Genomic DNA, 16496 nt, shown 5'->3' with positions numbered 1-16496 from the left:
AAAATTTCATTATAACCAAACAGTTTAGAATAGAAAGATATATAGCAGATAACTTTAGGACCTGAATTTGTTAATTGTTGTAACGAGAATTTGATTTCGCTTTTACCGGAATGCACTTTAAAATGTAAAAGTTCCCGTATGAATAGTAGAATGCATGTGTTTGTACACGCATGGAAACTTTCTATAATATGGAAAAAACATATCTTGTTCATGCAACTCATTCAAGATCTGAAAACCCTTATACACACACAAACACCAAAACATTCATGGACAATGCATACCATATTTGATGATACAAGCACAAATACATTCATTCACACAAATACTGCAGAGAAAGAAATTTTTGCGGCACGTAATTTCACAATCTTGGCTTTCCCTAAATTTGCAAAATTAAAATGCACACAAAAAAAATTCTAGTTTTACAAGCCAGCACATTCTATCTCAATGGCCCACTATCACAGTGTCTGATCAGCCCTGTTCCATAATTTCAAACAAGTATGTTTGAAATAAGATGTTAATATTCATTGACGGCAACAACACCAAGTAAAAAAAAAAAAAGATGTTCAGTTTTGTCTGGCTGAAAATGCTAGATCTGAAACATATTAGATCTGCATCATTTGTTTTAGTTTATGTAACAGGGCCAAGGACTGAAGAGCATTTCAACAGATTGTAGCACACACCACACAAGACAGCATTACTCCAAATGATTTCAAAGTAGCCCGCGTGTTGACATCAAAATAATTTTCCCTCCAATAAATTTAATCTTCATCATTGTTTCCCCCGCCCAACCCTCATTATCAGACATAATTGGCATCTTTAATAATAGACATAACTTATAATCCTTACTCAGTAATAAACAAACCAATAAAAAAAATAATAAGAGAAGTGAAGCCAAAACATAAGTATTGGAGTGAGAGCTTGGGCAATGGCTTGAGAGCTCTTCTCACACACATATTCAGCTATGATACAAGAATAGTACCATCTATTACATTTCTGCAGGTTGCCATTGCGAAGTCAAATAGTTGCACTACGTGGCTACAATCGCAGCACATTATACCAAACTACGTTTTACTACGGACGAAAAAAACAAACTAGATACACTTTCGTACAGAGGTGATGTTAGTCTTGCTAGAAAAGTATGATGTTCAACCATTGATATAAGTCTTATCAAAATCAATTGTTCAATTCACAGTTGGTTCTGAAATCATAGCAACATGCATTCACGGTATATAAAATTAAATCTATTCCTACTTCCACAGCCGTTTGGCTGCAAGATTTCTTTAGATGTTTCTAAGTTATACTCTTATCTAACAACATAAATCACTTGCATTCCAGGAATTCAAACATCCATTCCTACTACACATCAGTTATAAGCGGATTTCTTCACTGGCCAATCAACAGTTGCTTTAGTATCAGTTATTGGACAGTCAACACAACCGTAGATAAAAAGTAAGTTGCTCTCGAATTATCTGTAATAATACATGTGAACATGAACATCAGTTCTTAATTTGCAATCCACTTTCTGCCTGGAAATCACACAACACATCCAATCCGACCCCCACCCCCTAAAAAAGCAACGTATAACAGAAAATGTGATTACATATATATAGCACTAAGACAATTGCAGGTGAGGTTCAGTGTTGTATGCATATTGTTTCAATAAACTAATAAATGATCATAGACTGGTCAATATTCTTCGTTTGTTAGTGACTGTCTATACAATGTAGAGTTGAGATTTAACGGAATATCGTAGGAAAAAAAAGCATGATGTGAACTTGTAACAATTCAAGTGATGATAAAATGATTGCTTGTCAACAGTTTCAAAAGACATACAGACATGACCAAATTTACCACTGTATCAGACAGAAAACACTACATTGAAGTCTGGAATAAGGCATGAAGATGTGTGATCTCCACTAGCTTATTTTTCTTCTTCCTCTTCCTCTTCATCAGACTCTGCAAGAGGAAACAATTGAAAATGAAGAGAGAATTATTCCAAAAGATGAAAGACAATGAAAAAACATCAATAGCTATGGAACAATACAAATTGATATCATGACCATTCAAATATCTTACACTGATCTGTAAACTATTACAAAAATCAACATCTAAATACACGTAGTCTGACAAACTAATGATTAGTAAGATAAGTGAAAGCTCGACAGCAAATGCAAAACAGAAGCATGTTGATATGCATAAACTTTTATCTCATTAGCATGAGTGAATCATTTCCTCCTATTCTAACTGGCCATGGTCAAGGAATTCTTCATGATGGCCCTTTCTCCCAGATCAAGTTGGACAATATTACTGTCCTTCATTTAAAAAACAATCAAACAAATAAACAAATAAACAAGAAACCCCATGGGTCTTGCGCTGACATGAGCAGCACCCTTCACCTTAACGGCATTCCACCCGAGGCAAATGATATATTTCAAAAATTTCAGATTAAAACTGTTTATATTTAGGGATTGCTGTATGGCTGCTGGGCAACACACTTCCAATTTGGGGTTCGGGGGATACACTCTTGGGGTCTCCTGGGGCCAATGGGGGGACATCACCACCATTTGTACGAACTATAACCTCCTCTCTCCATTAATTAAAGGGATGGTACAGTATTGGTGGAGATGAGAACTGGACTTTAACCTTTCGCGAGATACCAAGACAACACTTATGAAATAGTACAGAGCATACCATTTTAAGAGGAATTCAAAGTTTATTTGATGAAAATCAGGTTTGGAATGACTGAAACATCCAAAAACAACGTAAAACAAAGCGATCGCAACAAAATGTGGGTCCCACACTTTATTAGAATCGCTCTGTTTTGGATATCTCAGCCATTTCAAAACAAATTTTCATCAAATAAACGTTGAATCCCTCATGGAATTACATGTTCTTTCATATTTCATACAAGGTTTCTCATTATCTCCACAAAAAATGTTAGAAACCTGAAATTAGGTCTCAACCAAAACTATACGATCCCTTTAATGTTTAGTCAAAATTCAGTCACCAGTTTTAAATTGAGATGAAATGTGAAAAGGATTATGCATAATGCAAGACACATGCTGAACACTGCAATATATCACATAAGCTAATAGTGTTGCCTGAATTTTGAGAGGAAGCACATACAAACCTTCTTCAGCAGTATTGAGCCATTCGACAAACTTTTTCATCTGTTCCTTGAAGTGCGCCTTGCCCTTGGGGTTATCGTTGCTGTTGTACCACTTCAGAATCTCATCCTCAGACAGAATGTCAGCTGCAAAGCGGTGAAAGACAGAAGGGTATTTCAAATAGTCAAAATTCCCTGAAATTCAGGGCCTGAAACTGGACACTGTAGAACCCTCCTCTATGACTATGTGTCGCCTTGGTTTTCATTGTAATCAAAGCTTACATGTACAAGGCGAAAGACACACTCTTGTTACATGACAATGAGACACACACAGACAAGCCTTCATCCATACAGAGTAATTGCCATATGATACAAGGGGAAATTCCTGATACAATCAGTCGATTGTTTTACTGAAAAAACCTAAAAAAAACAAACAAACAAACAAACATGATTTGACCAACATAATTGAATTTTAACCAGTTATCAACAAGATTTTAACCTTACAAAACAATCAACTGGTTGTTTGAAGGTTAAACTAAGATCACTTGAATGTTAACATATAGGGAAAAGAAATTGTCAAACTTCACATCTAATATGGCATACAATTAGGGAAACATTGTTTATATTGATCTGGCATTAGCTGATATTACATTTCTCACTATTTATTACACATTTTCCTACCTAAGTATTTTAATGTTATTCAAACTTTTCAAATTTATACTCCATTGCGCACAATCAAGTTAACTTCCTTCCACAGCATTACAGTGAATGACGATGAAAATCCTACAGCACATAATTGTATGCACTGCGGACCTCCTTGCCCCTACTAACCCTTTAACACTTTACAGTAATGAATACAAGATCTAACATCACTCGGAATATTACCTTGATAAAGCCAAGTGACCATCTTTGTGAAGACCTTGCGCATGACAATGTTGGTATGACAGTACTCCTATGATGCATGCAAGAAGAGAAAACAGGGTCGAGTGATTAAGTAACCTGATAACTGCATGCACTACAATGTATTATGGATTCTCCTCTTACTACAAAGGCAATGATACATTATATGCATCCTTCAAGAAGTAATATTCAATCATATTCAACTGGATTCTCTGTACGGGGGGGGGGGGGGGGGGGGGGGGGGGGATAACAAACCAAACGATACTAATGTCAGCACAAGTGCTCGAGACTAGCTCAAAATTTACAGAATGGGCATGGATCATTGACATGACTTCATCTGAAGATATGTTCTGTCAGTGCTCTCATATGAAAGCAGTGATCAATACCTAATTTCATATCAAAGTATCCCCACATCTACTGATCAAAAATGACAGAACTTGAGAATCCTCATATTTCACTTGATAACTTTAAATTCTCTTTCTTTTAAATCTGCCACAACATTGCTTTCTCAAGATGACATGTATCCACTGCAAGTGCAATCTCAAGAACTCGGTTCCGTCCAAGAGAAAATTCCTATAAAATCTGCATTTTGATCGTTTAACTTACTTGCATCTTCAGCAGCAGTTCAGCTTCTGTGCGATTGTGGGTGACCAAGGTCTTGAGAAGAGGTATGTATTTCTGTTAACACAAACAAACACAAACATAGACCACAATGACTGAGGTTTCATGGGGAATTTCATCATTTTTGCATTCCATACAAATTTTCCTAGTGATGCCTGCAAAGCCTTCTGGCACTCAAAATGCAAATCTAACACGAAAACCTACTTCCTACTTGAAGTTGATTTTCTGATCATAAAGAGAAAGGGAAGAGTTGTATTAACACATTTAACTTCCCAGCAGGAATCTTGCATAATTGGCAGGAATAAAATGGTAATATTCCATCGCTACCATGTAAGAAGTTACGTATCACAAACAAGTTTGATGCTGCTGCACACTGGTACTTCACTGCCTCACAGCTTGGTTATCGAAGGTGAAAAAAGAGTTTTGAGTTGCAACTAATGCACTTCGAATACACTTAAACACATACAAGAGGGGATTCTACAGTAAAATTTGTGCTTTAAGCAAAAAACACAGACCTTGAAACACCGTCCAACTTGTTCAGGAACCAGATCCTCCTTCTTGGGCCATTCATTGGAGTTCATCACCACTTTGAATACCTGGATAGGGGCAAGAAATACTTTGTTAATTGCTATGAACACAGATGTACTCAAACACTACATTGGCATCAGGAGCTTTTATCACTTCCTCTTTAATTACCTATCTCTCCAAACAGTCAAATAACATTTTCAGGACCTGAATAAGAACACAAGCAGATACCCACTTAACCTCATTTGAATAAATACAAATCTAGCAAACAATTATAATACATATCTTTTTTTTTAATGATCAAAAGTGAACACATTTGGCAATTCCTTAATCACGTACAAGCACAACTATCTGTAGGAGAGAAATCAAGAAATGAATCAATGAATTATCAATGAATTATTTCATTTGTTTCATGTGACCACTAAAAGAGACAATGAATGCTTGTAGGCAGGCAACCACAGGACCAACAGCTTTAAGTTGCCTCTACAGGACTGCGCAATGATGATGCAGTGCCTTGTCTAGGGGCACAACCGCTGCAGACAGACGAATCAAACCATGAACCTTGTGATTCATAGTCCAGGACATATTCTGCATAGTAACAGCCCCTCATTCAAAGCTCAAAGATCAAACTAGCAGTAATTAAATTTGAGACATGGCATTCTTGCTTTGGGCACACTACCATAAAACATTTGGGAGAAGATACTCACAACACCAATGATGTCCTTGCCAGTGAATCCGTTCTTCTTCATCGTGTCCACGATAGTGTTCTCCATCTGTGACAAAAAGATTTATTACATGAAGTGTCAATACCCAGTCATCCTTTGAAATCTCATGTACTGGTGACCATAAATCCATCTTCAGACTTTACTACGAATTAGATCCAGTCTACTTAATAACAAGCAATTTGAAGATCTATGTGATAATGAACTATTTCGCAAGACATCCCACAATTACATACAGCATACAGCACATTACAAAACAGCACATTAGTAATGACAAAGCCCTTACGAATGGCTACTTCTCAGTAAGCTCAACTAGCAGAAATAATACTAGTTCAGCAACTACAGATGACGGCTAATAGGCCAGCCAAGTATGCTTCGGTGTAAAATTTACTTTCAAGGTAATGTGTCAATGAAATGATTCATACATTATAATTTCTTTTCCTTTCTTTTTCTGGAGGAAACAGAAGGGTGAAATGTTGCTGAAGGTCAGGGAATGATGATCACTTTATTTTCCAAAACCTTGAGACAGCAAGATGCAAAATTTAATCCATGGCTCACATTCCTTTAAGAAGAAGAAGCTATTACTCTTTCTCTTCAGATTTGATTGTATTACCTCTTTGATGTCTCCAGTGTCATGGATGATCTCAGACAGTTCTTGGTACAGTTCCTTTTTGCTTTCAGCATGAGCTCTTGCACGCTAGTGGTACATCACGAGAGGAAAAAACAAAAACAAAAAACAAACATGCCACATAAAGGTCATTTTGGATTCCAGACTCCATGAAAGGGTAATTAGCAAAATGTTCTTAACTTCATGTGGATAATAAAATAGATGTTATCATTTCATGAAACTGCAAAAATAATGTGCTGTTTCAATTCTTTTAACAACGGAAACATTGGATACCTAATTATGTCAAGAAAGTACAAGCATATTTGTATTAAGTGAATCTTCACTATAAAGCAAGTGTTAGAAGTGATAAGGTTGTATTTCTAAAAAGCTACTACAGTCGAACCTGTCTATAGCGACCACTGTCTATAGTGACCACCTGTCGTATGCGACCACTAAACCCAATTCCCCCCCCAAGAGAAAAGCCATAATAACCACCCTGTCTTCAACAGCCACTTTCATCGTCTCCCTTGGGGTGGTTGCTATAGACAGGTTTGGATGTACTTCAGAACATTAGTCAACAAGATGAATAACACTGTTTAAATCACAGAAAAAAAAACCCAACTTACATTAAAGATTATGCCATGTCGTCATACACAGAAAATTATCTTGTTTTGTACACAGAAAATTATCTTGTTTATCTTATCGTGTTCCTTTTCTCATGGCATGATTCAAGTCTTATCAGATTAAATCAGTCACAAGTGACTTCCACATTACAAGTCAAGGCTCTAGATACATCACTTAAGACTTGAACAAGACCTCTCCATGAGAAAATAGGACACCCAGAACAAAATAAATGGGGCAATTTCAGCTTGCATGTAGTATTGTGCATAACGTTTCATTTCTAAGCCTCTCAAATCCACTTGTGAGAAAACTAAGCGATCAACATTACTTCTGGTGATGTTTTAATACTCTGCACTATAGGCCCTTATGTTTCAGCACAATAAATCTCTGTCATATCCCACTTACGTAATAGTAATTTCTTTCAACTAAATGCCTTCTTCTGGTGTTAACAGCACAACACATGCACAAAGATTTCAGACATATATACTTAAAAAGTAAACTCTACTTCATTCAAGACAATGCTGCAATTAAAGTAAGACATATTAATAAACCTTCACGAACTTTACAAGAGAAGTTACTATATTTGACATGCAAGCATCACACAGGATATGAGTAGTCTTTACAGTCTCCTAAAAATGTCCAACCCACTGTCAAGGTTCACAAGAGTAAAATGCATGCAAGTTTTTGCCTACACAATCCCGCAAATGCAGTATTATCATAATTTTATGGTTAGTAATTCATGAAAGTTTTGTGTGGCTGCCAATGTTTCTGGTTTTATAGTGTACACATTGTGAAAAAGAGAGAATGCAGCAGAGATTTATTACCTGGTAGTTTGCGATATCCGTCAGGCCAGCTTCACTGAAGATGTGCTCAAAGTTGGCTTCACTCCTCTTGGAAACTGGCATGAGTTCCTAGATGCCGAAAGAGAAAATAGCCTCGTATGTCATTCCAAAAACGACTTGAGATTTGGATGCCAGTGGAATATAAAGATATGCAACTTGGTAATCTGAGGCATATTGACTCTAGCCCTTCAATATTGTTCACATATCGACTTAAAATCATAATTTCATGTTTCCTAATAAAACACAGCAAACCGAACCTGATTCTTTACTTTGTTAAATTTTTGCATCCCATCAGCCTCATTAAATCAGTTCTATTTTTGTTGACCTTCAGCCACTGATGTCAGGTCAAAGGAGAACATCATTTGGGATGAACAAGAGTCACAATTATTGGCCCTATGATAATGCCCATCCTACAGTACACCTTCAATTTCTGATGCTGCAAGAAACCTATACTCTCCCCACCTCCCTCCCATGTGAGAAATATTGCAAGAAATTACCAGATAGCTAATCTATCACAACTCCACATGAACTAAAATATAGTTAGAGGACAAGATTTTTGATGTATACTGTATAAGCTGTTGTTTTCACGCACGTATATTTTTGCGAATGAGGTCCTGGCATAGACATTTCCACGAGATGTTGTTTTCTTGAATTGACACCAATGCTAATGTAAATTCATTACTCTAATGCCTGTCAATATTTTCGCATGATGTTGAATTCACAATCCAACTATGATTCGCAAAAATAACAGCTTATACAGTATCCATTCATAACCTTACATTACCCAAACAAACCAACAAATGAAAATATGCCATATGTATACTTGAAAGTGTACAGTGTGCAAATGTCAAGATTAAGTTTACACTCATGTACTCAGCAATTTTCATAACTAATCATGTAAGAGGTTTATATAGTCATGTTCACTTGAACTGGTTAAAAAGTGCTACCTGCTACACCTTCATGCGATGCAGAGAAAACCTTTTGTGTATAAGTACTGCTAGTATTGCAACTACTATCTAAAGAAAGTGAATCTACACCACTTCATTCTGAGGTTCACATCTATTTCTTCAGCACTCAAATAATTACAACATTCGGGGAACGTGCACAAGCTTAAAATCTCAAGCATAGAATTACAGGTTGGTGGGACCTAAAAAGCTGCCAAGCCTTAAAAAAAAAGAAGAAAAAAAAAAAAGAACAGAAAGATGAGGTCCCTGAGCAGACAAGAAAGCTACAGCTCCTACAATCAGTACTGTCAGTGGCAGCACACATAACAGACGTGAATGCATACCAGCAGTCTGTTGTCAAGTTGCGCCTTGGTGAGTGTTCCGATGACGCTGTTCATGTCTCGCATCTCCAGCCACACAGTGAACATGTCCACAGCAAACTGTAAGGCAATGCCTGTCAAGTGTGGAGATGGGAACACGCAGGGTGAGATGGATTAGGGTATAGATACTACAAATGGATGTAATCCTACCTGAATAATTTATCACAGTCCAGAATAACAAACAGACTGATAGTCTACAGGTTATTGGGAATAAGATAATGTATTTTAAGAATACTTATTTAGCTATGGTAAATGATCTATTGACACACTGGTCATCTCTGGGCAGAGAAATAATCGAGCAACACCTTCACTGTTCATTCCATTGAAAAGAGCTTAATATTTCCATTACTAGCGCCAAGACAAACATGAATGGAATATCAAATATCAATAAACTTTCTAACTTTCTTTCACTTTATAGTACAGGCGAGATTTCAATACAAAAAGCTTATTTTTCAAGATATAATGAAAGAATCTATTGCACAACCCTCTCATATTCAAAGACATTTTAAATGAAAAAATGTGGCCAATCCACCCCATTGAGTTTGGTTTGTGACAAATTGGATTTGTTGTTCCTCTCATAACATGGCGCTCAATCTCTACATTCAACATTCTTCATAGTGGGCAAGTCCTCATTGCACATTCACCCCGATGACAAGTTTTCAAGTTGCAAAAAATAATTATGAATGCAAAGTAACATGCAGAAACTCACCATCTTTGACAAGATGGTCATTGAAGAGGCTGGTAAGGCATTTGGCATCCACCAAGTTTCTGGCCTGGAGGACACCAGTAATCATGGCTACCTTCTTACGCTCAATCTCTGAGAACCCTTTGAGGAACAGGAGGATCTGCACATAAAGAGAATGTGAAGAAACACAGTATTCAGTACAGATCTTGTAGAGCTTTATGTCTCAATCTCTCTTTTAAACAGTATTCTAAATTAAAGACTGCCTGTTTGCATCTCTGTATTTTGAGTCTTCTACTTCTCTCCATGGTAATGCATTTATCCCATCAGTCTCATTAAATCAGATTTTAATCTCCATTGATACATGTCAGGTTAAAGAGAAACATCACATGGGATGCACACTGCACATGAATACACAAATTAACTGGAAGTTGATAAGAAACCAGAATAATATCCCTCATTAAAATCTACATCTTTAAAAGTTTTGTCAATTGAAAATTTGTATTGTTTCACTAGCAAAGTTGTGTTAATGGCAGTCATGATTGAAGGAGTACGTCATGATTTTGATAAAGATCAGAAATGCTAACATTTTGACAAAAGACGATTCAGATACCCTAAAATATTGGTTGGATGGCGAGGTGTAAAGCTGGTGAGGTGAACAGATAATACACCATGGGTAAATGACAACTACAGCAGATTTAAACATAATGCTCCTACACTCAAGATAGGCAAAGTAGGGAAAAAAGACTTCTTTTTTTTTTTTTTTTTCATTTTGCTTCTGTTGTTCTATGTTGGTCATGAAGCGAGCCAGGATTTTGTGGCTTAATGTCATCGCAGGCTCTGTAATCTGTAATCAAAACCCGATTCTCACCTTCTGGAGTTCATCTTGCAGTTTCTTCTCGAGGTACTTGTATCGTCTAGTCAGCTTGCTGAACACCTAAAATGCAAAAGGACAAGTAATCATTTGTATAACCACCGATGACTGTAGCTTGAAGATGGGAGCTTTCAATAGCCATGGTCACACTGGCAAAAGATTGAGAAGTTCAAGATCTTGCAGATTTGCCAGTGTGATTGCAAATTTCCTGCGTAACTTCTCGCGAAACTGCCCACTCCAATCGAGGATATTTCCCCCATCCCTGCCAAACGTTAAGATATTTTTCCACTAGTGTGTGACCACTACTGATACTTTGCGATCTTTGCAACATGACCAGTCCATGTTTGTGGGCGGTGCCTCCGAAGCCATTGTGATGCACAGGTGTTCATTGTTACTTCACAATAACTAGCCATCAGACAGCATACTTTTTTTTTTCTCCTTACAAACGCGCACTAGTGACCCAAACTTCTCGACCCACAGATTGAGAAGTTTTGCTGCCAGTGTGACTGGACGAAAAAAGATTGCAAATGCAAAGACTTCGCGATCTTAAACTCTTCTATCTTTTGCCAGTCTGACCGCATCTATCATGTCTCTTATGGGCCTCAGTGATACAACACTATTTGTATCTCTTTCTAGATACGACATGTAAAAGTTAGACTTCATTATGAAAGCATGAGCTTCCCCAATACACTGCTTAAAATCTACATATTCAATGTCAAGTAGAATCACTCGTGGGGACTACTTTGCACATTACATTCACTGCACAGTACCAGCCATATCCAAAGTGAAAGATTGTTTGATTAAAGTTGTGCATTTGTGTGTAATTTTTTGGTATATTTCAGCTACACATGTAAAATTATGAACATGTTTGAATAACAATGATTGGCTTTAACCTACATTTGATTTTCTGAAGCAAATGCTATCTACACATGCAAACTTCTACTGTGCTCCCATGACTCAAAGCGACAACTTACCTCACCAAAGTTTTGCATAGCCTGGGCATTGTCTTCGGTGGTGAACACGCAGACTTCGCTGCGGCAGACCTTGGTCTTATCAGAGTCTTCAACTACTGATCCTCCAGGGGCTGTCATGGTTGCACAGGTAATGGTGGGTAAAATAAGTATGAACATTTGTTGGTTAAAAATTGCATGAAGGAGTATGACATTTACCTGAAGAAACAATTAATGTGCAAATGTCTTTTAATGAAGTAAGTTCAACAATGTCAGGAGATGTCAACATTTGTAAACCTCCATCAGCCTGTACAGTCAAACCTGCCTTAGCGGCCACCTGTCTATAGTGACCACCCGTCTATAGCGGCCACTGAAAAATCCCCCCGAGAGAAAAGCCATGTTAAAGACCCTGTGTATAGCGACCACCTGTCTAACATGGCCAGCGGCCACAGATTTTGTTTCCTGTGGTAGATTTTAACCTGTCTATAGCAGCCAAAAATCCAATGGAGCCGTAGCTGAGCCGATAATTTAGCGTGTTTTTCTGCTTTGTAGCCGAGCGGGCAAGGTTCAGTGATCGCCACTGCAGCATTCATCCCTCATTTAGTCATAATGATGCACTAGAGTAAAGCTTTCTTCACGACAAAACACATACTACTGTGCAATAATTTCATAATCTACACCGGCATGGTTAAATGCACGAAACACACGGTGTGTGCATACGTACACACATACATGTACAATACATGTACGGATACAACGATGATACATGTACATGTAAGCAATGTGCAGAAAAGTTTGATTACCTGTCTATAGCGGCCACCTGTATATAACGGCCACCTTTTCCGTTTCCCTTGGGTGGCCACTATAGACGGGTTTGACTGTATTTATTTTATGTAAGTACAAGCTTACTGTCTTGGATATCATGATTACAAAGAGCCTTACAAGAAAACAGTGTATTCTGGTGAAAGAAAACATGAACTTGGAAACATAAGTATTCAGCACTTAACACGAATTGCCATACATTCGTAACTGGATTACAAAGAGATCATAAGGGAAAAGTACAGTACACGCATTGTATACTGACATCGTTGGGTGAGCTGCACAAAACATTTGTAGTTCAGTAACTTACTCAATGTCTTTGCCCCATATAATTTCCTTGTTTGTATCTTATCTTCAATCATCTTTCCAAGCAATATTTTTCATAATTATCACTATTAGACAGCAACTGACAAAGTACAGTGCTTGAAATTTAAAAGTACACTAAGTACTAAAGCACAAAGTAAAGCACATAGAATTTACACACACACACACATACTACAGACCACTGAGTGGTACTGCAGGGCAAAGATCCCATCAGTCTCATTAAATCAGTTTTTAGCCTCCATTGCGCTGAGTCAGGTTCAATGGGAAACATCATCTGGGCTTCCATACCTCTTCACATTCTGAATGTGATAACAACAAATGCACCTACCCAGGATTCCACCAGCAAACAAAATGTCAAAGAGTGTTTCAGCATAGGACCGGTAGTTCAACTTAGAACCTGCGCCATCCAAGAATTTGGAAACTTGTTCCAAGTCGGTGCCTGCGTCGTTAAGACCTTGCAGGATGTTATCGCGGAACCCGATTGGGTCGTATTTCTCTTTTTCATCTGCAAGAAACAGAACGCATGATACAACATCTGTTAGTCAATCTTAAATGAAATTTAAGTTGTCACCAAGACAAATCCATCTCAACTTGCAATTATGCAGAATGGATAGAAACACTTAGTTTCCAATTTTTCTATCCCACAGCTACGACTTGAAACAATGCTTGCAATGTTTAGCCATTGATGTTAATTGTACAAGTATGAGCTTTAGTTGGAAACTTTGAATACATCTACAATATTGTATGTCAATGTGTACATATTCTCTCCAGTACTGTCTCAAGTACATAATATGCAAAAAAAAAAAAAAAAAATTATGACGTTAAAAGTCCACAAATGCACACTGTAAATTCTCTTGAATATTAACATGTTAAATGATCAATTAAGCTTGAAATTACATTCTTCATTAATACAAATTACAATACAAGTGATACTCTATTCAGAGTTTTTCAGCGTATTCATCCATATCCAGATCTAGACAATGTACATACCCCTCTTTCGGGTCCGAGTTCGCTGGCCCGTGAGCGTAGGCTTTTGCTCCTTTTGACTCATAAAGTTTTTCTGAAAGAGAATGCAATGCAAGTTTATTAGGTCAAGGTTAAAAAACCTAACACTGCTTTGACAGATTTGTAATGTACTAAAACTAGTTGAGATGATGGAACATGTACTGTACTGTAAAACACAATATATTCCGGCATGAAAATTTTGCGAATTGGAGCCGACAGCCTTTCTCGCAGCATGAAATTTTCGCGACTTGCCACCGACATCCAATGTACATTGAGTATGGAAGAACTTTGGCGTGAATTTTAAGTTTGCGAATGTTGCTGCTCGCAAAATTTGCAAGATCAAAATGCATACAAACATTCCTCGTTCTACAGTAAGCCGCATACATTGTTGTACATGATTGCATCACAACTACACAAGTAGGCTGTGGGTCCCCACTGTACATGTGGAATATCATAGCATGGGAATCTTGATTTCTGCACTAGACTTCTAGTTAAGTAAAGAATGATTGCAAAAGCACTGTATATTTGGCAGGATAGATTGATGGCACAGTAAGCCATCTACAATTCAACCATACAGACTGTAACGCTCTCATAAAGTTGATCGCCGATGTTTGTTTGTTAGAATCCTTCAGAACTTGCTATCCTTTTTTTTTTAAAGAAATATGTACCCTCATTCACAAATTACAGCAGCTACATGTAAATCCACTCTAAATTGTTTTCCTAGTGTAAAAAAAAAGAGTAATTGAATGAAATATTGCTAATAATATCAAATATTAAATGTCAATATGACATTACAGGACAAAAAAATTACACTGTTCCAACTGACTCTTTTCGAACAAGCGACTGGGTGAGCTGCTCTTTACAATTACATTCAATTTAAATTAACATTCTATTGAAAAAAAATAAAAGAAGCAAGCCACCTATAAAAACCTAATTCCTTTGACCGCCTGCCCGTGTAAAACCCATGCTTTTGCGTGTGGTCGAGTTTTGGCCAAGGAATCTTGTTTAATGTTAGTGTAAGATTTTTAGTTTCTAAAAATGTTACAAATGAATTTAATGCTCTGGTTTTGTGCCCACCTGTTTCTGGCCATATCAGTAAATTATCCACCACACACTCGAGAGATGGCATGCAACATACAAAAATTTGATCTTATCATACACTTAACAGTCTGGTTACATTTATATCTAGACAGAAGAGGGGTCTTTTATTTTTCTGACTTAATCAGCTCTCCTCCGCAAGGAGATTCTGTGACAGTGAAGCCAAACACAGCGCAGTCTCCATCTGGTCTCATCTCTGCGGAACATATCCCTGGCCACGACGACCAGATAGATAGTCTACAGATCGATCTTTTGGTCAAATGTATATCATGAGAATTGAGATTATTGCACTTTTTGGATGTTTTCCATCAAACCAAATCACGGCGGCACGGCAGCTGCTAGCCAGTTCACTTTGTCTCAGTCGCTCAATTCACTCTCAACTTCATTCAATACCCGGGCCGTGCCGCCGTGGACCATTACTATTTAGACTACTTGCATTGCCATTCGACCATATCCACACATTTACAAGTGTAGTACAGTAGTAACCCACCACACGCATTTGCACGCACGCACTGCACGACATGACCGAGGCAGCACACCGTTGTGGACAATACTTCATGCACGTACAACGTGTAGCTCACCATCACGTTCATAACGCCTACCCACCCTTCCTCACTCGTGCCATATAACACTTATTTCGAATAATTCCTTCAGGATAAACACAAACATACGTACATATTTCGAATAAAATAATCAAAATCTTCCAGTCTACGTACACAAGTCTCTACTTCTGACAGCTGTGTGCAGTAAAATGTACAGATATTGAAGACAAACTTACGCGAATCCTCTGTACTTGCAGAAATATCAGGTCACAACAGGTTCATTAGCTGAACGGGGGTGGAAGACCTATGATTCAAAGCATGTCACAAAATAGATAAAATTTGATGTTTATAACTTTGTGTGATTTAATATACATAATTATGAGTCATTCATTCATAATATTGAATAGATTTCGTGCATGGAACTACTAGCATTTTAAGAATTTTCACTTTTTTTGTCAACATATTTTTTATTATGACGAAATGAGCTTATACCGATATTTCATATAGAGTAAGACCCCGTATTTAAGAATGTATCATGTGTCTCATCCAAAAATTAGATTTTTATTTCAATTCATAAACAAATATTTGGGTTATAAAAAAAATGTGAAATTTAAATACTATTTTTTAATATCAGATTTTATGGAACATTGCTTTTTACATGTAGAAAAAATTCTCACTCTTTGTTAGCTAGTGAATCAAAATGTGCTCACACACACGTCGGGCCCATTCGTGTATTGTTTTGTTAACCGGAAGTGTATGTAACGTCATACTAGTATTGCAACTTTCAGGTGCAACATCCCACGTCGTGTCCTCCTACTAATGTGAGTAAACCAGGAAGTTCTTGGAAAAGCATCGTTCCGCGCTCACACGCTGTGCTGAACAGATGGAAAAGCAAAAAGAAGAAAGAGAAATAGTAAAAGAACAGCCAAAGGCT

The 16496-nt window shown here is 37.3% G+C and overlaps 1 protein-coding gene and 3 non-coding genes across 5 annotated transcripts; all 4 read right to left on the bottom strand.

Annotated features, from left to right (window-relative positions):
* Window positions 1–726: 726 nt before the first annotated feature.
* On the bottom strand, window positions 727–15865 carry LOC140237494 (eIF5-mimic protein 1-like). Of its 2 annotated transcripts, none has more exons than XM_072317420.1 (15): window positions 15799–15865; window positions 13908–13977; window positions 13246–13422; window positions 11799–11908; window positions 10822–10887; window positions 9978–10113; window positions 9233–9342; window positions 7927–8013; window positions 6488–6571; window positions 5860–5925; window positions 5143–5223; window positions 4613–4684; window positions 3992–4058; window positions 3131–3253; window positions 727–1956 (listed from the first exon to the last, which is right to left on the bottom strand). In XM_072317420.1, the coding sequence occupies exons 2-15, from the start codon at window positions 13966–13968 to the stop codon at window positions 1922–1924; spliced, it is 1275 nt and encodes a 424-aa protein (XP_072173521.1). In that variant the 5' UTR covers window positions 13969–13977; window positions 15799–15865; the 3' UTR covers window positions 727–1921. The 2 variants fall into 2 exon arrangements, with proteins under 2 accessions (XP_072173521.1, XP_072173522.1); XM_072317421.1 differs by having other exon boundaries at window positions 15737–15823.
* On the bottom strand, window positions 8233–8311 carry LOC140238394 (small nucleolar RNA SNORD57). Its single transcript, XR_011901904.1, has one exon. It is a non-coding gene; the product is annotated as a small nucleolar RNA SNORD57 (small nucleolar RNA).
* Window positions 10274–10344, bottom strand: LOC140238393 (small nucleolar RNA SNORD57). Its single transcript, XR_011901903.1, has one exon. It is a non-coding gene; the product is annotated as a small nucleolar RNA SNORD57 (small nucleolar RNA).
* On the bottom strand, window positions 13125–13196 carry LOC140238392 (small nucleolar RNA SNORD57). Its single transcript, XR_011901902.1, has one exon. It is a non-coding gene; the product is annotated as a small nucleolar RNA SNORD57 (small nucleolar RNA).
* Window positions 15866–16496: the final 631 nt, after the last annotated feature.

This window comes from Diadema setosum, chromosome 14, assembly GCF_964275005.1.
Source record: "Diadema setosum chromosome 14, eeDiaSeto1, whole genome shotgun sequence".
NCBI lineage: Eukaryota > Metazoa > Echinodermata > Echinoidea > Diadematoida > Diadematidae > Diadema > Diadema setosum.
This window is presented reverse-complemented; position numbering and strand designations above follow the sequence as displayed.